The following is a 23,164-nucleotide window of genomic DNA, read 5'->3' as shown; positions in this document are numbered from 1 at the left end:
GAAGGCAAACTAATCAAAAACATTTGCCCTGATAAGTTGCCAACTATATCAGGATCGGAGCACACGTATTCCCTTAAATTTATTATTAGGCCATATTCAATAACCTTGAAAAACCCGCTTTTGAAATAATCAACTGTTTGTCGATGATGAAGTTTTCAAACAGGAGCTGGGTTAAGGGATTGCTGCCAAAAAAGGGTCCAATAATAGCAAAAAGGATTTATAGAGCTGTCAAAAACAATAAACGGGTGTTTTATAGAAAAGTATCTGTATAACGAGTTTAAGAAGTAAATGTATAATAATGGTTACCTCCGGTTCACCGAAGAGGGAGGAGGATGGTTTCCTCCTCTGTTGAAGATTCCACTTAAGCTGCTGGATCGAACCGGAAGAACGTCTAGAGGTGAGCCCCCCAGAAATGGCACTGCCGCAACCGAGTTCTTCGGATTCGAGGGAAAAGGATGGCGAAAGGAAAATGTGGGTCCTGAAACCGTAGTGGTCCTCGAGGACGGCGGCCGCCCTCGAACGACCACCTATCTTGCCCTTCCTCGCCCTCGCGGCGGACTTGCCCAAAGATTTGCTACCGCCTCCGCCACCCCCACCCTCGTTGAAATTTTTTCGGAAAAGTATGTTCATCCCTCGGCGAGTGATGTCCGACTGGGGGACTTGGCTCGTGCCACGGCCCCCACTCGCCCCGGGGCGTCGAGGGGGCCCGTTGCCAGTACGGACCCGACCTAGGAACACGGCTAAACTAAAGACCAAACACTCATTTTTTTTTTAACAAAACAAAAATTGCGGATTAAATCACTTCACAGGTAAAGAACAATACAACAAAAAAGCACAAGCAAACACGATGGATTAAAAAAACAACCTTTGCAAATTTTTGAATTTTACACCCAAAACAAAAGAAGACAATTTGACTCTAGTTTAAATTAGTCTGAGATTTATGTTAATTGAAGAAAAAATTTAATAAAATGTATAGAGAATTGTAGTAAAAAGCTAGGCTACGCTTTTTGTTAAAAAGGGGCAAACGCAAGCGGTATTGTCAAATCTTTCGAGGACAAGGATGATTTTTGTTCGGTTTTATTTTCTCAAGCTGATGATGATCGGATGATTCGATCCGGCAAACCTTTGGGTAGTTATAATTTTGCAGAGGGGCGTTCTTCAGTTTCAAAAGGGCTCCAGTCTTTCCTTTCTTCGGCCTGTTTCCCAATTTGCCGAATTTCTCCTTTCCTCCGCCTCCGCCGCCTTCCCCGCTGAAATTTTTACGGAACAGAATGTTCATCCCTTGACCGCCTGGTCTCGACTGGCGAGGTTGGCACTTCTCCCCCACTGCCGTTTTCCTTTTTTCCCGTCTTATTCATTCACTGGACACAATCTAATTGGACTTGTTACATCTTATTTTAAACGTTTACCAAAGGAAAAAGGGTGCTTATTATAAAAATTGTACATTTTCCGAAGGTTGCATGGTCTATATCAAAAACGGACAGGTTAACAAATAACCCAAACAAAAGGAAACTTCAGAAAAACAATCATAACAACCTAATTTTATTTGTTTCCCTATAATAACAAACAATATTTAAAACATTTTCTCTTAGATTTCACATTAAAAATCAAAACTGAAAAATCCATGTAACAACTAACAAGGGAACATTGAGCCAAAATAGATCCCATTCAAAATCAACCCGTCCTCAAACAGGCTCCTGTTAAAAGTGAAAATTTAAAATTTCATCTTGACCTAATCAAACGGTTAATAGATAAGATCCGTGATTTTTCTTTTGGCTCAATGAATTTTTGGCCTCCCGCCTGGGAGGAGGAAATAATCCGGTGGCAGTTTAATTATAGAATTATCAGTTATAACCGGTGTGTGAACTATGAGACCCTTTGGCGTCTCCCTGTTTATTTATAAATCCAAATAAATTATATTTAAACCGTGTCGTTATTAAATTTGTTTAAAAACAATAAAAAAAACATGTATAGTAAGTATTTTCTATAATAAAATCTGTTTTTACAAAATTTCTCAAAATTGCTATATTTATGGATTTTCACAAAACCGATGATACGAACGATATTAAATTCGCTAACTAAGTTGCCAAGCGATGTGAGAAGGTGGAAGTCATTGGAAACGTATAGCCTGGATGCTGTTGAGCCGGAAAAGGGTCCCCAAGTAAAGAGGCCATTAGGGTTATTGATGGCAGAAACGGTAGCAGGGGGTAATATCGTTTTGCACAGATTACCTGCAAGTATACATTCCCCCCTTTGGTTATCTTTCCCTGAACTGTGTCGCAATAAAATCAGAAGGGGTTACTGAACGGACTATGCCGATGGCGATTTCCAAAATTCCCTCGGCCATAAAAGCTTAACCGGGCCTATCTGCGTATTTATTGCCGGATCGTTTAGCCTCCGACGATCGTGTCTTTTAGTAACAAATTTGATTTGATTATTCCCATCTTGACTAAGTCGTGATATGTCTTGAATTCTGCAAGGGGTGATGAACCTTTAGTTAAATCGTTTAAGATCGTTATGATCTGCCTATTCTTGCAGACATACTGAAAATAGACACGGATGGAAAAAACCGCTCAGGCCAACCAGCGAACAGACTTTGGTCGCCAGATTAAATTGGCAAAATAGTACATTAGATGATTGATCAGATTTCTTGTTGCGATTTACAAACAGGGCCTGTTTGGACCTACGCAAATGACATACACGACCGGAAACACCAGAGCAACACAAAATATGAATAAAAGCCGAAAACCTTTTGACAGACAGCAACAGAAAACGGCAAGGAAATACAGACGAAATTGATCAAAATAGACCAAACTACATCTTTATAAATTTTATCATTTCCTTATTGGCTAAAAACCATGGTTCAAATCTCCATCTGATAATGTAAGAGTATCATTTTTAAATATAGCTATAATATAAAAAAATATAATATACATGCCATAAAAAAGAAGTCAACTGTAGGATCTATTTAACAAATTAGGCAAAGATTACTATAGACCGTGAACACAATCAGAAAATTGTAGAAATGAGTACAAATTAAGGAAAGTTGAATGTTGGAATAAATTGAAATGTTAATACTAAATTTTATCAGCTTCTATTAAATATATAAATACTTATTTAGAAATCGTGAGATGCGGTCTGGTGTGATGTAGGTTTCAGAAAAACATTTTCTTTATCGTGCCAACGTTTCGATCTTTATTGAGATCATTTTCAGGGCCTGGGATTTACAAACATTGTTTACATATTACAATTACATTTTGGATGTGGAAAAGTGAATTTATACAATGCAAAATATATTTTATATATTCAATCAAAGTATAAATATATAAATTCTCAATTAATTATACACAATTTTTTTCGAGATGAAAAATTTGTGTCACATGCGGGATTCGAACCCACGACTTTCGGCTCAATACGCCGCTGCTCTACCACTTGAGCTACCGTGACTTCGATCGCCCATGCCACAAACCTCTCATTTCGACTACCCGATAATCATACACAGTCCCGCTAATTTAGTATAATCGTTAATAAAAAGTGTTTCGATATGAAGCCGCGATTTGCTTATAATTAGAATAAAATCGGGTAGTCGAAATGAGAAGTTTGTGGCATGGTCGATCGAAGTTACGGTAGCTCAAGTGGTAGAGCAGCGGCGTATTGAGCCGAAAGTCGTGGGTTCGAATCCCGCCTGTGACACAAATTTTTCATTTCGAAAAACTTGTGTATAATTAATTGAGTATTTACAAATTGAAATGTTTTAAAATTTCGTTCTGTCTAATAACAAATATAGGGTAGAGATTACCTGGAGGCAATTTTTATATACAGGGTGTCAGTATACTGGCGTCACAAACCTGGTCAGTGAATTCACACCATAAATTTAAAAAAAAAATTGGTTTGATTCTCAACCCTTTCGCAGATATTCAATGTTTTATATTTTTTACAAGAAACTTCTCAAAAATGAGTAGGGATATTTGTAATTTATTCTTAGTATATTAAATTCATTTAAATTAAACGATATATTTTTGTTAGTTGGATAAAACAAAATAAAAAAATACAAATCAGATACAAACATACGTTAAACCTCATTTGTAATAACGGATTTACTTAAGAATAATAAGCATGAAAAATACTCATTTTGTAAATAAACACCTTTTCTCGTCTTTTCTCCATTTTAATCCAGTTTATTCCATTTATCCATGGAAAGACATCATCTTGAACCAGATTATTGTGAGAATAAGTCATCGAGAGCCCGGCAAGTGGATATCGCAGAGGCGGTTGGCGTTTCTCAGAGCGGTCTTTGGTTCGATTCCGAGAGACTGGAAGTGCCACTAGGAGAGCTGGTAGTGTTATGTTTTCTGATGAGTCGCGATTCCGTCTGTATAGTGGCAGCAGGCGCTGAAAAGTCTAAGAACAGGGCATACATACAATCTTCGTGTTCCCTTCAGCGCAGTTTGGAGGAGGCGATGTAATGGTCTGTGCTGGGATTTACAATAGAGGTCGGTCTGGACTCCATATTGTTGAAGGCAACCTCACAGCAGTCCGATATGTCCAAGAAATTATCGAAGAATACATCACTCAAACTATGGATCTTATTGGCAGGGATTTTCGGATGACCTCATAGAGGCTGAGTTGCTCATCAATGGAAAACCTGGGAATTTCTCATCTGCCCCCTTCTTCATTGTCTCTAGACCTCAATTCGTCGGGATGCGTTGCAGATAAAGGCTTTTCGATCAGCCGGTTGGGCTGCAACAACTAAGTGCAACTTTGCAACATCTATGGCGTAAAATTCCTTATGAAATTAGTCACAACATTATTAACGTATGCTTAACAGATGTCCAGAGGTTTTTAAATGAAATTATACAGGGTATTAATTGCTTTAAAAAATTATTGTGCCCAATACAAACTTATGGAATTAAAACCATTTATTTTGTTATTTTTCAAAATCCCTTAATTAAATTTTTCTTTAGTAAAAACGTAATAATTTCTAGTAAATTTTAAATCAATTTTAAATAAAAATGAAAATGCTATGGAAAGTAAATACTACAAAATTGGCAATATCCCTCAATTCATTTTGAAGCAGTTTATTATGAAATTTAATCATAAACCTTTAATCCTCTTATCCTCGCCAGTTCGGTAATATTCAATCAGTTGTTCCATACAAATTAATAAACCACTTTATAACACGGGCCGACAACAGGGAAATATTGTCAACTGACGTTCATGATTTGGATTAGACGAGTTGACGGGTATTTATTGAAATTGATCACCTCTGATCCGCCGAACCTTGCTGTCAGATGTCAAAGGATTTACGCTGAAGGCTCGGCTGACGGGAAAAACCGACAAGGATCGATTTTGACATAATTTCATATTCAAAATAACGACAACTTACGATTTTTGCATAAAAATCAAAAGAAAAAAAACTACTTAGTTTATACATTGAAAACTGGACGGACTATGCTGTCTTACGACGACCAGAGGGCCGTTTAGAATATGACAACTGCCAACACAAATGAAGAATAAAAGACCCGGTCTTCATGTGTTACAGCGAAAAAAGAATTTGAAGAACCATTGTCAAGACTTTCAAAATTATGCCAATTAATTGTAAACAATGGTTGTAATGGATGGCAAATGAGCTCTTCATGAAGAGAAGCGAGGTTAAGCGGACCGTAGAAGAACCATAACCTAACCTAATCTAACCCACGCGCCCTCTTCTGCAACACGAAAACGGTCAAACACAAAAAAGTGATGTGTAACTAGTCCACAATGTTAAAATGAAAATTTTTACACCAAACAATTGAATCGCATAAAATTATTTTAAAATATAAAAATGATCGTTTTGTATCACTTAATATTTAGTTCATTTGTTGCTTGATTCTTCCGGTTTTTCGCCATCGTCAGTAGTAAAGACTACTTATTAATACTTAATTTATTTATTGATAATTACTTTGTTATAGCTAATTAAGGCATACAGAGGAGCTTGGTTTAATACAACATAAAATGTAAGTAAAGCAAACATAAAATAAGACATACAAATAAGAATAACATTACATTGACATTATATTAAATCTTTCAATTAACTAATCTTTTTATGCACAAAGTAAAAAAAAATCTTTTTGTGTAAGGTTTGATTGAATTGAAAAAGTTATTGGCACGAGCGGGATTCGAACCCACAACTTCGGCTCAATACGCCGCTGCTCTAATCAGTTGAGCATCGTGACGTCACGAAAGTCCTGGATCGCTCAAGTGGTCTTGGGTTCGAATCCCGCTCGTGACACTAACATTTTCATTTCAACCAAACCTTACATAAAAAGATTAATTAATTGAAAGAAGTAATTTGGTCAATAGACCACAAAATATAATGTATTATATTAAATGTGAAAAAATATAAATATATTATAAATATATAACAGGAAAAAACCTAACTCAGAATAGCTTAGCCTAAAGTATGCACCCTCTCCTGCAATGCAAAAATGGTCATGTAAAAAAACTATGTAACGAAAACATATCCATGTTAAAACAAAACTTGTTACATTTGTAGTTCGATTCTTCTTGCATTTCGCCATCTTCAATGGCCGGTCTGCCACCTTCTTCAATTTTGTCAATCGTGTTTCTTTATACGACAATATTTCATAATTTAAGTAGGTTTGTTATATCTGAATGAACAAATTGAATATTTTATATAAACGTACAAAATTTCATGTTTTTGGCCTTCATTGTAAGATTATTTCAAAGTCGTTACGAGAAAATATTGGATTTTCAATTGTCTGCTTACTAATACTAATTAGAAAAACTTTGTTTCTAAAATATTGGAAAAACTCATTCTAGTTTAAAGATAAAAGTTATTATCAAATGTTGCTTCTTTTTTTACCAAATAATGTGTTAACCTAGTGTCTACTTAGTCAACTATCAAAGACTTTTTATTTTTTATTATTATTATTTTTTTACGAGGGTTCGCAACAGCAGAGGTTATATCAACCCTCGGGGTGCCGGTGTTTTTGAAATAAAGCAAGTATGCCAGGTTCGAATGCAGGGCCGTTGGATTCGAACCCGGGACCTTTATCTTACAGTGATGAGCGGCCCTAAGGATTATTGTCCAAATCAATTTTACTTGTAATTAAGCTCTTCGTTATATCCTGTAAAAAGTTAAGTTTTAACAGGCAAAGCATGACGGCATAATTAAACCCACACTTAAAAAATGCTTCTAAAAATATTCCAGTGTCCAGCTACGCCGATATCGATATGTTGTCTTTGGCAAGGACCCTTTTGACCTAGGCCTTCAGGCTAACAACCACGATCTACCCCAGGTTTACATTATCATGTAAACAAGGATAAGAATCAGCTAACAAATAGCTTAATGGCTTTCTCCCAGTCTCGACGATTTAATTTATTACAAGGGATCTTGCTCAATATCTCGACAGGACTAGATTAATTAAATGTGAAATTATTCAACGAAGCCGGCCAGCTGATGAAGAGTTGCAATCAGTTTGATAATTACTCGTTGTAATTACATGATGAGAAATCTGTCGCTAGTTGTACGTCGAATCTTTTCTTTAATAAAAAAAAGTATCTACAAGAAGCTAAATTCATAATAAACTAAGTCTGAAATATCAATTTGACAGGTAATTTTTAAAAAAGAATTCATTATATCAATTTAGTGTAAAACAATAAGTCACATTATGTAAACTAACACAAAATAATGCGATATTACCATGGAATATGACCAAGTACCTAAGCGTTATCTGAATACTTTAGTGCTGTTTTATTGCTAGTCAGCATACATTTATATACGCCCAATTCCACTCAACTGTAAAAAAAAAGACATACTGAGAACACCGTATGCATTCTTTCCGTTCTACCTTTATAATAAAAAACCAATTTAAATACAAAAAGGGGGTCTTTCATGCCTTATTCCCTCTACTTTACAAATTTGACTTTCGTTCAATTTCTAAAGGTTCGTGGGTAGCACGCAAACTATTTCTTCTGTGACTAGAAAGTTTCAATTCAATAAACTTCTCAATACGGACGTTCTTATCTTTGAAGTGCCAATTTAATAAATTGAGGGGAAATCGGTTGCCGGTGATATTTTATGACTTAAACTGTGCTATTAAAAGCTCGTAAGGGGAAAAGACTGAACATCTGGAATGAATCGGCACTTAAACAACTGTAATGGGATAATAGATGAAATGGAAACAGAAAAATCTGCTTTAAAAATATCTACTACATTACCTTTTCTTTTTCATTCCGATTGAACTATTTGACTGTTTTATGAATCAAAACCTTGTTTATTTTCACTTTTCTTTAAAGTATAACATCGCGTTGAACGTGCATAATCCGACTTTTATAATTTTCGTGGTACTTCTATTTCTTGGTGATTTTTAGGTGGGCGGTATGTTTTGGAAAAAAATCTGTTTTGTAAACCTTCATGTAAAGACAGTTAACGTTCTTATGCATTTTCCTATGTATGTATTAATACTGATTTATGTATACATAATTTAATAAGCGTTATAAAAAGTATTCTAATGTGTCCATACAAATGTTGTTACAAACATATAGAAAAAACTGTGTAAATTAGGTTTGCAATAATGTAAAGTAGTGTTTAACAGTCTAAAGCAGATGCTGGCTGGTATCAATTATTTCTTCAGAACTTGCACAAAATCGTAACAAAGAAACATTTGAAAGTAAGAAATGTCAAATATTTGACTATTATCAAAAATATTAGACGAAACTAACTTTATTAAGCTTATAAATAATCAAGTATTGGCTAAATGAACAGAGAACTCAATAAAACATTCGTTGCTACCTCGAATATATCCAAAATCTGTGTAAAACAATTTGAAAGTTTTCTATAACTGATATATAAATATTGTTAAAATTATATAAAAAACATTTTTTAGGTTAGTCTGAAACAATTTGTAGCAGTATACAACAATCGAAAAATTCGATAAAACTATGCTGCCTGGCATAAATTACATATCCACTGAACTATGAATTTTAATCTTTGATTTTCCATATTTCTATTTACTTGTGTTTTTGACTGTTGTCATTGGTTTACTCCTTAATCACTGTTTTTATTTAATGTTATTATTATTATTAATTTTTAAGGGCGTTTTAAGGCTAAAGAATCACGCCCTAACATCCAAACCTCCTATCTTAGGTTAGCTACATCTCTTCTGAGTGCTATAAAGCTCTGACTCCAAACATTCACTCATAAACTAATTTATCCTATTTCCATACAAGCTTTAATTTTTCTTTTTAAAATTCTTAATTTGGAAGGCCAAAAATCCCATTTTAAATTACATATAAAATTTATTTCTGTTTTTTTTTTTAATTAGAATTGTGAAGTTTTGTCCCATAATTTAAACATTTCCCATAGTATTTCACAAGTTCTTTTCTCTCAAGTTCCTCAGTTGGCCATTTATGTACAACTGGCTTAATTTCTTTCATACTATCTCTATAGACATTTCATCTTGCCGGCCACTTTCGTTTGATAATGTTTTTAACATAAATGACTATATCATCTGGACGGAGAGGAAATTGATCTGTTCTTTGTGGATGGTTTGCAGCGTTTCTTGCCTGTTGATCAGCTTTTTCATTTCCAGAAATGCCGACATGACTAGGAACCCAAACAAATATCACATGTTTGTTGAGTGTTCTGATTTCATAGAGATATTTGTGAATTTCTAAGATGTAAGGGTCAACCGAGAAATTATTTTTGATTGCTTCGAGACTACTTTTCGAATCAGAGCAAATAATGGCATTACAAATTCCTGGCGATTCCTTTATAACGCTCAATGATCTTCTGATTGCAAGAAGTTCAGCTGTGTATACGCTAGTCTCATTCGATAGAGACCAGCTGAGGTTAAACTCATCAGCCAATATCCCACACCCTACACCAATTTCATTTTTAGACCCATCGGTATAAAAAACTTTATAATTGGGATAGTTATTTAAAATTAGCAAGAATTCTGCCTTGATCATCAGAGAAGGTGTTTCTGTTTTGTTCAATAAGGCCAGATCTTGGATAATTGTGGCAGTAGGTAATGCCCACGGTGGGATATCTAGCAATTTAAAACCCACAACCGTCGGCAAGGTATTCCCTCCTAATCTCAACATTTCAGTATCGCGGATTCCCAAAGGTCTCGTCCTAGTTCTTAGGAACGAGTACATATCTTGTGAGGGTTACGGATAACTGAGAGAAATAGAAGATGGAAAGGCTTAGACCAAAGTCTAGCAACAAACCTAAGAATTGCCTCCTCCCTGAAAAGTTCCGGAGGAAGGACACCGGCATCATTGCAGAGACTATATAAAAAGGCTTGTTCTAAACGCCCCTGTTGCAATCCTGATCCCTTGGTAATAAATTCTATCTAGAGGTTTTAAGTTGATATTCGCGCTGAAGTGTAACCTGCTGCTCCGTATCGAAACTTTGCTCCTAAGTGCATGCTGAATATTCTTAAAAGAAGAAAAGAATCTCTATTCGCTCCCCAATTGTAATTAGCGAGGAATCTCATCAGGCCTAGTATTTTCCTTCCTGAATTAGACAATTGGGCTATTTGAGGTTTCCATCGAAGGGCTTTGTCGAAAGAAACGACCAAATATTTGACAACGTCGACTTCCTTTATTTCAACGCCAGAAAGGAAAAGCCGAGGTGTTTCATGATGTTTTCTTGGTCTACAAAAGTGTACAAATACCGTTTTGGACAAAGAGAATTTGAAACCCACATCATTTGCTTTTCGTGACAATGTGGCGTTTTGTAATGTCCTTCGTACGTTTTGGAGATTTTTCCCAGACAAGTAAAAGCAAAGATCATCGACATATAAAGGACTGACTATACGATCATCTATATTATCAGCCAGACCGTTTACCGCAATGGCAAATAAAGTGACACTCAGAACCGAACCCTGAGGAATCCCGTTTTCTTGAATGAACGTACTAGATAAGGCGGTACTTAATCTCACCCGGAATCTCCTCATTTCGAGGAAGCTTTTTAAAAATTTAGCTATGTTTCCTCTTAAACCCCAATCATAGAGTTTCTTAAGAATACCAAATCTCCAGGTCGTATTATTACTACTATTACATTTTAATTGTTATATTTTGGGGCTGCGTCCCTGTTTGAATTACGTAATAAATGAATAAATGCATAAACAAAGAACTCAGTAAGACATTCTTTGCTGCCTGGAATAAGGTAGGTAATATAGAAAATAATTAAAATAGAAGCTAAATTATTATTTCAAAAAATATTAGTGAAAACTCATAGGTAGGATGTGAATAAAGAACCGAATAAGACAGTCGTGGTTGATTAAAAAATTCAACTTCTGTCTAAAACTATTTGAAAAAAATTTCCATACACAAAAAAAACATTGTTAACCGGTTTAGGGAAAGCTGTGTAAAATAGGTTTACAAAAATATTAAGCAATATACAACAATTGCAGAACTCAATACGACAACCGCAGCTGCTCGGCATAAATTACAAGTTGAGAACTTGCATGAAACCGTACAAAAGAGATTTGAATATTATAGTAAAATAGTTAAGATAAACTATCTAGATTCATTTTACAACAATTAAAAGTAGTGTGGTTTATTTATAAATCAAAATTTGCAAGAACTATTATAAAGAATTTACTTGAAGGAATGTAAAGTAATTTACAAACCTTTTTTTAACAAATTTGTGTGTTTTTGTATGAATATGTCGCAATTACTAATAGCATATGTACAGTTTAAACAAAAGTTCTAACTTTTCGCCATTTTTGCGAAGGTTTAAACGTTTTTTGTTGCAATTATCTCCCAGCTAATCGTGATGACACGCAATGTCACATGACAGGTCTCACGACAACTAGCGATGTCCGATAATTTTTAAAATTTTTGTCACGAGGTAATGGCGAGATTGTTTGTACTGTCTGGGGTAAAAAGGGACAAATCGTGTTTCTTTTTTCATTTCTAACCCGGAATTTACGTGATTGGGGCTTATCGATCTGATTATCCAATGCACACATGTCCAACGCTGACTTATGTGCTCGATTGAATTTACAAAGCTGTAACACACTTCCAGGATAAAACAGTTATACTTAAATACATTTACACAAATCCCTCAAGAGGTTGAAGTTTAATTTTACAATTATCCCGCGATATTTGGGGAATGTTGCGTTAACAAATGTGGAGCGATGTGCCCTACGTTCCGCTCTGATAATCACAGTTTGGCTTAAAGCCATCCTCCTTTCCCTAGGACAAATGTTGCTAGGAAATGTTAGTTGAACCGTCTTTCTTCTTCTGATTCCCCCAACCCACGAAAACGCTAAACGGAAAATAACTATGCCGCCTCTTTAAAGGGCAATCTCAATTTCCTCACGCTACCGATTCACGTATTCATCCTGATATGCGCCGTTGTATAATTGGATTATTTGCATGGTAATTTTATAGCAGACACAACTCAAGAAAAAAATTGATTCAAATTTTGATATATTAAAATTTAGTTTATTCGCAACGCTCCATTAAATCCTTTAAAAAATCATAACAAAACAACACTTATATTAATTAATTATCGCCATAATTTGTTTAATGTAAGATGAATAAACTAAAGTATTTCAGTGTAGTTGTGCTCATTTTTGCCAAACGTCAGTGTGTTTCATATAAGAAAGATCAATGCGTTTTGTAAAATTTGTAAGAAACAAAATTGTGGTAATTACATTTAATTGATTTTATTAATAGTGAAAACTATGGGCATAAATACTTTTGTATATATCGGAAAACGTAATGCACTCAATGAGACTCTTTAATTTTAGATTTAAAATCAACAGTGCCGCGTTGTAGACATATTTATCCATTTTCCATTAAGAAAATTATAGCGGTAATTAATTAATATAATAGATGTTTTATTACAATAATTGTAAAATTCAATCTCTTGAGGGATTTATTTAAATTGATTTAACGTTGTTAAGTCAATATAAGTATAACTTTTTTATCGTGGAAGTGAGTTACAGCTTTGTAAATTCAATCGAGCACATAAGTCAGCGTTGGTCATGTGTGCTTTGGGTAATCAAATCGATAAGCCCCCAATCAAGTAAATTCCGGGTTAGAAATTAAAAAAGAAACACGATTTGTCTCTTTTTACACCCGACAGTGCAAAAAATCTCGCCAATACTTCGTGACAAAATTTTAAAAAATGATCAATCATCGCGAGCTGAGAGTGAGACCTGTCATATGACATTGCGTGTCATCACGATTAGCTGGGAGATAATTGCAACAAAAAAGATTTAAACCTTCGCAAAAATTGCGAAAAGTTAAACCTATTAGTAATTGTGACATATTCCTACAAAAACACACAAATTTGTTTTAAAAAAGTTTGTTAATCATCTTATATTCCTTCAAGTAAATTTTTTATAATAGTTCTTGCAAATTTTAATTCATCTTCTTGGAGAAGAAAGAACGCTGCTTGGCAGTCGTTCCCGATGTGTAACATGATTTTTTTTGTCGTAGGATTTAATATGTAACATGGATCCATATATGAAATTAGTACAACAATTTGACAGATGAAAAATATAGTTAAATCATTTGTGTGCGGTTTGGGTCAAAAGATTTCTAGGGTGGGTAGACCAAAGCATTCAACACCATCTGGAATCTTATCCAGCGTGTTAAAGGCCTAACGCAAAGACTATTTTATTGATAAAGTTTTTTTTAAACTTTCCTTCTGAAATTAGCAATTTTTTCCAGACCAAATAACTAATAATGAGGCAGAACAAAAGGTGTTTTGGTGTCCCTGATTATAATCTTGAATATAGTCTGTTTTTTAGAATGAAAATTCCTGTTTTACACTTATTTTAAACTTTTCTTTTAAATACTTGGCCAATGAAAAGTCATGTATTTTAATAGGCATCTGAAGGAGCGAGGTATAAGTAATTTATGGTGGGCAGAGAACCTTTAACCCAAATCGTCCAACATTCTCTCTAATCAATCTGTCGATCAAACAATACTGTTCGAGATAAAAGTAAACAATGAATAATTTCTTAAATTAATTAAATATAAAAATTTTAAATGTATTAGGTCGAGATTGAGGTCGATTTTTCGGAAAATCAACATTTTGCGTTTGCTCTTGCTCTTACTTAACACAAACTATGTGGTTCTTTGTCAGGAACCTTCAACATCGATCCTAATACATAAAAATGGCCTTTTTTGTATCTAAATATCAATTTATTAAGAAAGAAACAGATGGAAAATTTTGATTAATTTTTAAATAAAGTTAATTATAGTCACAGTTTTATTAATTAATGTATTATTGAAATAATGAAAGAAAGAAGTTAATTAGATCGTAAATCATGCCGTGGCGATCCTAAAATTTTATTTTGCTCCTTAAGAGTTAAAAAAAATTGAAACGACACTGGTCTTATATCACGGGTGACAAGGATGATCTGCTCCCATTAAGCATCCTTCCATTTCGGCCCTTGATACCGTACTATTTGTAAGAATTCATTCGAAAAGTGTCCTTTTACGACGGTTTTCGGGAAGTACATCGCATAACGTGTGCAACACCGTATTCGGCAAATAACGGATTAAAAATAAATACCAAGCCCCAAGGGCTAAAAATACAAGTCCCCTTCGGGACATAGGGCATAAAAAAAGATCGGAGATCAGAATAAAATCGGGTTAGCTAGGAAAAGATAATAAATATATTTATAACTGGGGTCAAGGTGTAGATTTATAAGCATCCTTTTGTCCCTGGAATTGCTCTGAAAATTAAATTATCCCTGGAGTTTGAAGTAGACTGGTATGTACTTAGTACTTAAAAACACTTTATCCGTTTAGAAAAATATACTTTTTTCTAATCCTCTGAAAAATTTTAATGTTTAAATGAAAGTAATATCTTTTACAAAATGTAGATATTTATTTTTCAAAAAAATCTTGGCAAAATTTTGAAAAACGAAGTTTCTCTTCATTGGCAAGTTTATTTGTAAATATTACTGTTACTTGTCTCTAGTTTATGTAATTTTTTTAATATTAATGACCCAAAGGCAATTCAGGTGGCCTGATTTGGTTCGGAATTGTTGGAGGGAAAATAAGTAGGTTCAAAAGATAACTTTTCCTGTTTTATTTTATCCACGAGCCGACAGGGAAATTCCCGCGCGAATTTTCACGGCACGTGCTGTGAACAGGCCCGTGGCTTTTTACTTATTTAAAAAGACTGCCCCGGCTCTTATTTATCTTCACGCGAACTCCAGAGGACGATCCAGCCAAATTTTGTCGGCTTTCGTCCTTTTAAAAGATTCAACACAGTCGGAGGAAATACGAGCGACCAATTTGATTTTCCGGATCTTAAACTGAAGACGAATTTCGACAAATCAGAACAGTAAATATTTGAAATTTGACGGTTTTTATTCATTTAGACATGATTTTTTTGTGTAACACAATACTAAAGAAAGAAAATATACAAGCAACGTCTAATGTTGTTAAACGCCATTTTCAGAGCAATGATGCAGCACATACTGACTGATTATTTATAAACTACCCCCCTTTGGTTGGAAATAATTAAAAAAAAATAGAACTGGTCTTTACATACTTGTTTACGTAGAATCTGAATCCGAAGTTACTTTTTTTAACGTAGGGTAAGACCCCAGGGGTGAGCAACTTTTTTTAAATGAGGAGGTATCATTTTGAATACGGAATTAAATTGTACAACTGTTTTGAAGAAGATTTTACTTCGAGCACTTAAGTTCGTGCACTTCGTTTAAGTGTTATTAAAGCTTGAAAAAAAAGTTCTTATTTTATTTATCTCAACCGTCATTCATTTACTTCGTACTAACTTTAATTCAATCACTAATTACTAATTCAATTACCTCCTTGTAACTTAAGTTAATCCTAGTAAATTAAATTTTTCAAATGGGCACCACCGATTTCCATACAAAGCGAAATCCTATTATGGAATTCATTTCGCAATTCATGGAAATTATGCTGTGTTATGCTTTTACAACATTCGCTGTACCTTTCCTTTAAATCTTCCAGATTGTTTGAAGGTGATCTGTACACTATTGTTTTAATGTCCACAAAAAATCTAAGGGTGTTAGATCTGGAAATCTCGCTGGCCACTCGATGAAACCTTGGAAGGAAACCGACACGTTTCTTGTATGATTTAAGAGCAAATGTATAACAAAAGTAACGATATTTGAAACATGTTTTTTTAATGGTTAAAATCTATAAATTGCTCATAGGAAGTTTACATTTTTGGCTTTTAAAACAAAAAACCTGGTTATATTCAATAATTTCTGTTTAGTTTACAATTTTTTCAACTTTCACCCCCTTCGTTCTATAAAAGTTTTATTTTCTCGTTTATTCTTTAGGAAAGAAAACGAACTTTTTTTAATACAATTATAAACCGGTGAGATATCTCTTTGCCGGGCCAAATGCAGATATAAAAACTATCTGCGTGACCTGGAGATTAAAAAAGATCATTGCGCATGGCTATGCACTATGCCAAGTTATATTGGTATTAGTGGCCGAATCAATTTTCGTCTTTTTCTTCCATTTTCACCCTGCGTGTTTACATCATTGTGATATTACTGAGGAAAAATGGAAATTGCTACGGAGTTGCTATTAATTTTTTGAATGTGAAATATCTAAGAACAATTAGTAAAACTGGATGGATTATTTATTCAAAATTAGCTAATGCTGGACAAAACAATCTCATGATTTAGAATTTTTTACATATTAAATTTGGCAGGATATAAATTTAAATCTTATAACAAAAACATAATTTATGCTGGAGGAAAACATTGTTTTTGATTTAGACATGAGTATGAATTTTTTTTTAAGGAATAAAAAAACAAACTTAGTTTTGTGTCTTTAAGCATTCATAAATAAATAATTATGCTAATTGAGGGACTATTTACATCATATTTAAGCTTGATAGGGATATAAAACATGTTTATTTACAAAACTATATACATACAAATAAAAAACACTTAATGTTTGCACATAATAAAAAAAGGAAGAGAACTAAATTAATAAATATAGTGAAAACGAGAAAAGGGAATCGAAGCGGAAATAACTTGAAACGCGAATAACAAAAAGAGAGACTTAAGAACTTTAACTTGAAAACAACTTTAAAAGAGAAAAAGTTCTTACCTTTTCGAGGGGAGATATAAGTATAAGTGGAACATACCTAAGCTCTGGCCCAGACCGTTCAACCCAAGAAGAAAAGCTTTCCAAATCGTAGTTTTCCTAACCAGACTCTTCCAAACAGTTGTGACCGTTGAAAATTAAGAGGTACCACGTCAAGAGGGCAAAATTTTGAAGAAGAGGGTTGGCCGGAGAACCGAAAAAAGAGCCTAGTAAATTCATGTATAAACACTTCACCATGAAAATAAAACTAAAAAGGGGCAATTAAATATCTTTCTTCTGGGTCAAGTCGTTAGGATAACAGATAATTAAAGAGACGAGACTTAAAAGTTGAAAATAATTGGACTCAGCGGATAAAGTGAAGAATGAAATTTCACAAGTTGAAGGCACGAGTGAGGAATGAACGACTAATCGCAGTAGTTTCGGGGAAGAGAGACGCGAGTGATCTGAAGGTGAAAAGATTATATAGGAGCCAAGGAAATATTACCTGAGATTGGACGAGAACCACTTCAAGCCAGTGAACACATCAGACACGTGGGATCTCCTTGGAATCCGAAGAAACATACAAATCAAGTAGATGTTTAAGATTATCTGAAAGTCCCTTTGTCCTGTATATATCCGTAATCAACGTAGGCTGGAATACAAGAGGATACTAGCAGTTCACGCACTCTAAACGGAAGAAGGTGGCTGCCAGGGCGGAAGAGATATATCGTAGGGTGAAAAAGCAGCTCGTGAAATTCGGCGGATATGGTACTTTTAGAACAAGGTTTGAACAGTCCCAAGGTACTTTACGGTCGGACAGAGGGAAAGAGTGTGTCTTTGTGAACGGAACTGGATCCTTTCACTATAGTTTGGGACTTCTACGTTCAAGTTAATTTTTTTGCTTTGTAGCTTTGTATGTCTTTTTGCCTGTTTGTTGGTTTACGTCTGTCTCTCTCTCTCTCTCTCTCTCTCTCTCTCTCTCTCTCTCTTTCTCTCTCTTTCTCTCTCTCTCTCTCTCTCTCGGAGGGTGAAAGTTATGTGGGTGGATTTTTCTGGGTTGAATTTGAGTCTTTTTTTTACACCATGATGCCAGTAGTGTAAGATGTTCTTGAAGGTTTCGAGTGGAAATGACTGGATCAGAATTGCTTGAGAGGATCGCTGTATCGTCTGCGAAGGTTAGAGTGGTAGTTTGAGGATGGGATGGGAAGTCTGCCGTGTACACTTGGTACAGTACGGGCGCCAGAACACTGCCCTGCGGAACACCAGCAAGGAGAAGGTGGTTTGGGGAAGACGCCGATCCTTCAATGACTCGGAAGTACCGGTCAGTGAGGTAGCTTCGAAGGATAAGACAATAGGTTGAGGGAAGGATGTCCTTGAGCGAGAACAGCAAGCCCGGGTGCCAAACTCGATCGAAGGCCTGGGCCAAATCAAGAAAGGCCCCCGAACAATACTGTCCCAACTCAAGAGAGGCAGAAATAACATCTACAACTCGGTGGCACTGCTGAACTGCTGAGAGATCGTCACGAAATCCAAATTGTTGGTCGGGGATAACTTTTTTAGAATTAAGGATTGGGAGGATACGTTTTAAAATAAGCCGTTCTAGGATTTTTCCTAAAATCGGTAGTAGGCTAATGGGTTTGTAGGAAGAAGGACAATGTGTGTGTTTTTTGGGTTTAGGAATCATACGGATGACAGAATGTTTCCAGGGACTAGGAAAATAGGTTGTGCGTAGGACTGAATTAAATATATAGGTGATGAATATTACGGATTTCTTTGGAAGGTGTTTGAGGATTTGGGGAGTTAGCAAGTCAAATCCAGGAGCTTTTTTAGGTTTGAGCTGGCGTATAGCATACTGGACATCTGACGGAGAGAAAAGTTGATGAGAAAAGCTAAATTTAGGAGTCATCTGCATGAAGGCGACGAGAACACTTTTTATGAATTTTGAGAAGTCAATGTAACATCAAAAAAGGAAAGCGGAGTTACTTGAGCCTTGACGGTCTTCGGACTAATTGACCAGGGATTGAATCTTTTTTTGGGAGGGAAGTTGAAAAATATGTCCTAAAAAGTTAGAAAATTTGGAATGAATTGGAACAAATTCAAATTGGCTCAGTTTGGTCTGTTTTATATACCAACAAGTAAGTTCAATGTTTTTAATGCAGTGTGTCGCTCGATGATGCGTTATGCGGCCAAGGTACTGGTATTTTTTATTAGTTATTTCACCCCCTGAATTTCACACCCGACTACATATTCTACTTAGAGAAATCAACCGAATTTTTAGTTTTATATTCGCTAAAACTCCATATTTCATTATAAGCCGGATAATCTCCTCGCCTGACTTCCATTTTTCGAAATTCATATTTTTTATCTGTTCGTTAATGTACTTTTTAATGCCCATTCGAGTAAATGTCCGACACCACCTCTAAACTGTTTCGTAATCAATTTTCCCATTATTTTCAAGAATTCTTTGAAAGTCGGATTGATTCTATAAGCCGCTTGTCAGTTTTCCACCACGACAATGGATGATTTACGCTATTTTACCTGGAATGGGAAACAATTCAACACAAGGTATTACACCTATCCCTTCTATATCCCTGTTTGAATAATGGCCCTGCTACATAGGCAAGAACATCATTTATACATTTCTCGGTATGACAATTTCTACAAGTTTAACCAGTGTGATCTTGTGTTCATCCAAAGGCTTGCAAAATCCCTAGCTCTTTTGTAATAAGAATAACAAATTTATAAGATAATACCAATTGATGTTTACAAACATTTGAATGCATGTGGTACCTCAAGTGTGCATCCTGGAGCATTTACGGCATGTGAATATCTGCACTACTTTTCACATAACAATACTTAAGCCGGTGTAAAACTTAAAGGTGAAGTTGCAACAATCTTTCGTCTAAACTGGCAAAATTAAAATTGAGAAGTTGCGAATAAAATTGAGCCTGGGATGGGACTTGATATGATACAACTTATATTAATTAACTCATCTCAAAATTAAGAAAAAAAAGAGTTTTCGTTTTTCTGTTCACTCTACATTCAACAGTTAATCCTTCCTTGTCAATATTAATCGGAGAAAATAGCTTTTCACATTCGGGAAAATCAAATAAACCAAAATCGTCTTACTGTTTAGACAATCATCACGGTAATTGTATAACCGGTTTCTGTAAACAACATTGAGTTCAAACTTGATCAATGATCAAGCCCAGTATACTCGAGGTCTTGAACCAAACAAACCGCAGCCAATCCGCCCGCCGACCACATAACAGCCAACCCTCCTCCTCAGCCATATACATGACATAAATGGAAAGACCACAAAACTCTCCACTAAATTAACCTTTGGGAATTGATAATTTATTATTGCACGTATATGATTTTGAAATATTCAAAACAACAAATTGTATAAATTAACTCTAACATAGGAGGCCAGGAAAGGACGGAGAAAAGAGAACCAGTTGTTCGAAGTGCTAGAAAATTATTTAGAAAATTGCAATTGCATCGGGAATGGAGATTTGTCCCTTCAATTAAGAAGGACCCTATGCCCAGACATTTTTGGTCCTCCGGGCCGGATATCTTACCGATTTTTTCATTTTTTTCGAGATTTATTTCGTTACTTTCTGAACCCCACATCTCAATCACTTCGTTCCTTGGCTTATTAATTTCGTAGAAATGGATACTAATTTAAAAAAGGCGATTGCCAATTTCGACGCGTATAAATACGAGCTCACTGATCTTTCTAACGACATAAAAGCAATCTTAGATCTCGGTTTGAAGTTGAGAGACGATGCTGTGGACCCTGCAATTTTTCCCAAATTTAAAGGTGAACTCTCTCGTGTGGACAGCACTCACGATCGCTTTGTGTCAGCTTGCAGTGAGGCCATAAAGCTGGCAAAATTTACTGAAATTGACATATTTGATTTAGGCGAGCTCAGGCAAGCAACTCGAGAGTTTTATTACGAAGCTCTGGCTCTTAATATTCCAGATCTTACCGAAACTACCCACTTGACAACTTTAGATGGCTCTACAACCTCTAAGCATCGGGTGGATCTTGGACTCCCAACCATCAATTTACCTACTTTTAATGGTGACTCAACTAATGGCCTTCGATTAAAGACACTTTTCTCTCACTAGTCCATAATAATGAGTATCTAGACCAAATCCAAAAGTTTCATTATTTGCGAAATTCGTTGCTCGGGGCTGCTTTCTATGACATTTCAGATATTCCTCTCACAGAGCTCGAATATCCTCAGGCATGGGAACTTCTCGAGACGAGGTGTGACAGCAAACGGATTCTCGCCATTAAACTTTAATATCTCACATTGGATTTTTTGAAAGTACACTTTCATTCTTTCTCACACTCATTCACTCATACAATAAAACTTAAGGTTTCGAATTTACAGCAGTTCTGGCCAATATTAGGGATTTTGGGTTTTTCTGGTTCTTAGTAGATGTAGACCCTTCGGGGAAAAAGCACTTTCAGGTAGTCACCCCTTGTGATTATGATTATAGTCTGGATGATGACCACCGTAACATAGACTGCTACATAGATGGTTCACTTATCAAAGGTAGAGGGAGTGGTGCAGGAATCTGCATACCAAAATTAGGAATCAGCATCTCCTCCCCTTTTGGCAATAACACCTCCGTTTTTCAGGCGGAAATCTGGGCCATCAATGTGTGTTGTAGAACACTTATGGATAATAAAATTATGGGAAAAGATATTAAAATCTTTTCTGACAGTCAGGCTAGTCTTAGGGCATTACAAAAAGATTTGTCAACCTCACGACTGGTGGAGGAATCTTATCAATAGGATCTCTTTCAGGTTTGAGAACAAGGTAACCCTTATTTGGATACCAGCATATAAAGGACACCATGGCAATGAAAAGGCGGATGGCCTAGCCAAAGAAGGTTCTAATACTGCGCTTGTTGGGCCACAACCGGTATTAGCTCATTCTAAGAGCACAGCGAAAGAGAGTATCAATAACTGGGGCATGAAACAATTCCTTATGGAGTGGAATTTATCCCCCGGACACAGGCAATCGAAAGAGTTTGTTAAGGCGATCAAACCAGCTGAATCGAAATGGCTATTCTCTATCTCAAGGAATGGAATTAGGAGGCTGATAGGTATTCTGACGGGCCACTGCCCACTGAGAAGACACCTCTTCGTAATGGGTATCCTACCAGATCCCGTTTGCGCTTCTGCGAAATAAAAGAAGAAACGGCAAAGCACTACCTCGCAGAATATGATAGGTATGCTAGGTTTAGATTTGAAATCTTTGAAGGAGAGGACATCACCAAATCATTCCCCGAGATAAAATGGTCCAAAATCTTGGGGTTTGTGAACAATTCCAAGAGGTTTATGCACACGTGAGCCGACCAAGTCCCGGACCTTTTAGGGATGGGGTTCGAGTCTACCCAGGCATTTAACCCCTCGGGTCTTGTTCGCCCACCCTGCATAATATATAATAGTAGATGTAGATGTAGGTGTAGATGTATTGGTCGGGGTGTAATATACTACGCCCTTTAAGAGCTATTTTATCCCCCGTTCTCTGCCTAAAGCACCACCAGTGAGTCCTATTTCATCAAGGAACTTGATTAGTAGGCCCAGTTTCAGTGGTTGAATCTCTTTTTTTGGTCACATTGTCCATCTCAAAGCACTTCCTCCTGCGGGCAAGTAGGTGTGTTGGTGTCTCCTCTGCCCGTTTGCATAATCTGCATGTGCCGTCTTGGATTATTCTAATCTTCTTTAAGTGTTCATTTTGCTTGCAGTGGCCTGTTAAGAATCCTGTTAGGATTCGAAGTTTTTTCATGCTTCCTATTCGGACGCGTCTCCGTCAACTGTACCCCTCTATCTTCAAGCCCCATCTTCTCAAAATCCACCAATCACAACACGCTTCCTTCCTTTTTTCCTCAACAATCCATCCCTTCCAGCCTTTCTTGGGCTCTCTTCTCCACTAGATCTCGGATCGAGCACACCGACTATCGCCCTATCTCCCCAAAGTGTTGCACAATAGTTATTAACCACCGTGTAAGATCGCCCTGCTTTTTGCTGTTTTGCTATGTACATGTATCACCGCGCGAATGT

At 35.8% G+C, this 23,164-nt stretch overlaps 1 protein-coding gene across 3 annotated transcripts in view; it reads right to left on the bottom strand.

Moving 5' to 3' along the window:
* The window catches only part of LOC106667777, a 44,757-nt gene that overhangs the window by 10,953 nt on the left and 10,640 nt on the right, over nucleotides 1-23,164 (bottom strand). Inside the window, exon 1 of one of the 3 annotated variants that reach the window (XM_014395953.2) lies at nucleotides 1,124-1,310. The exons of 1 other annotated variant lie outside the window; for it this stretch is intronic. In XM_014395953.2, coding sequence (XP_014251439.1) covers nucleotides 1,124-1,279 — 156 coding nt within the window. In that variant the 5' untranslated portion in view covers nucleotides 1,280-1,310. One more of the 3 variants, XM_024227540.1, reaches the window with a different exon arrangement.

Source organism: Cimex lectularius, unplaced genomic scaffold, assembly GCF_000648675.2.
Source record: "Cimex lectularius strain Harlan isolate CLEC.00 unplaced genomic scaffold, Clec_2.1 scaffold87, whole genome shotgun sequence".
In the NCBI taxonomy this organism is placed as follows: domain Eukaryota; kingdom Metazoa; phylum Arthropoda; class Insecta; order Hemiptera; family Cimicidae; genus Cimex; species Cimex lectularius.
The sequence above is the reverse complement of the archived record's forward strand: the minus strand, read 5'-3'. Positions and strand labels throughout refer to the sequence as shown.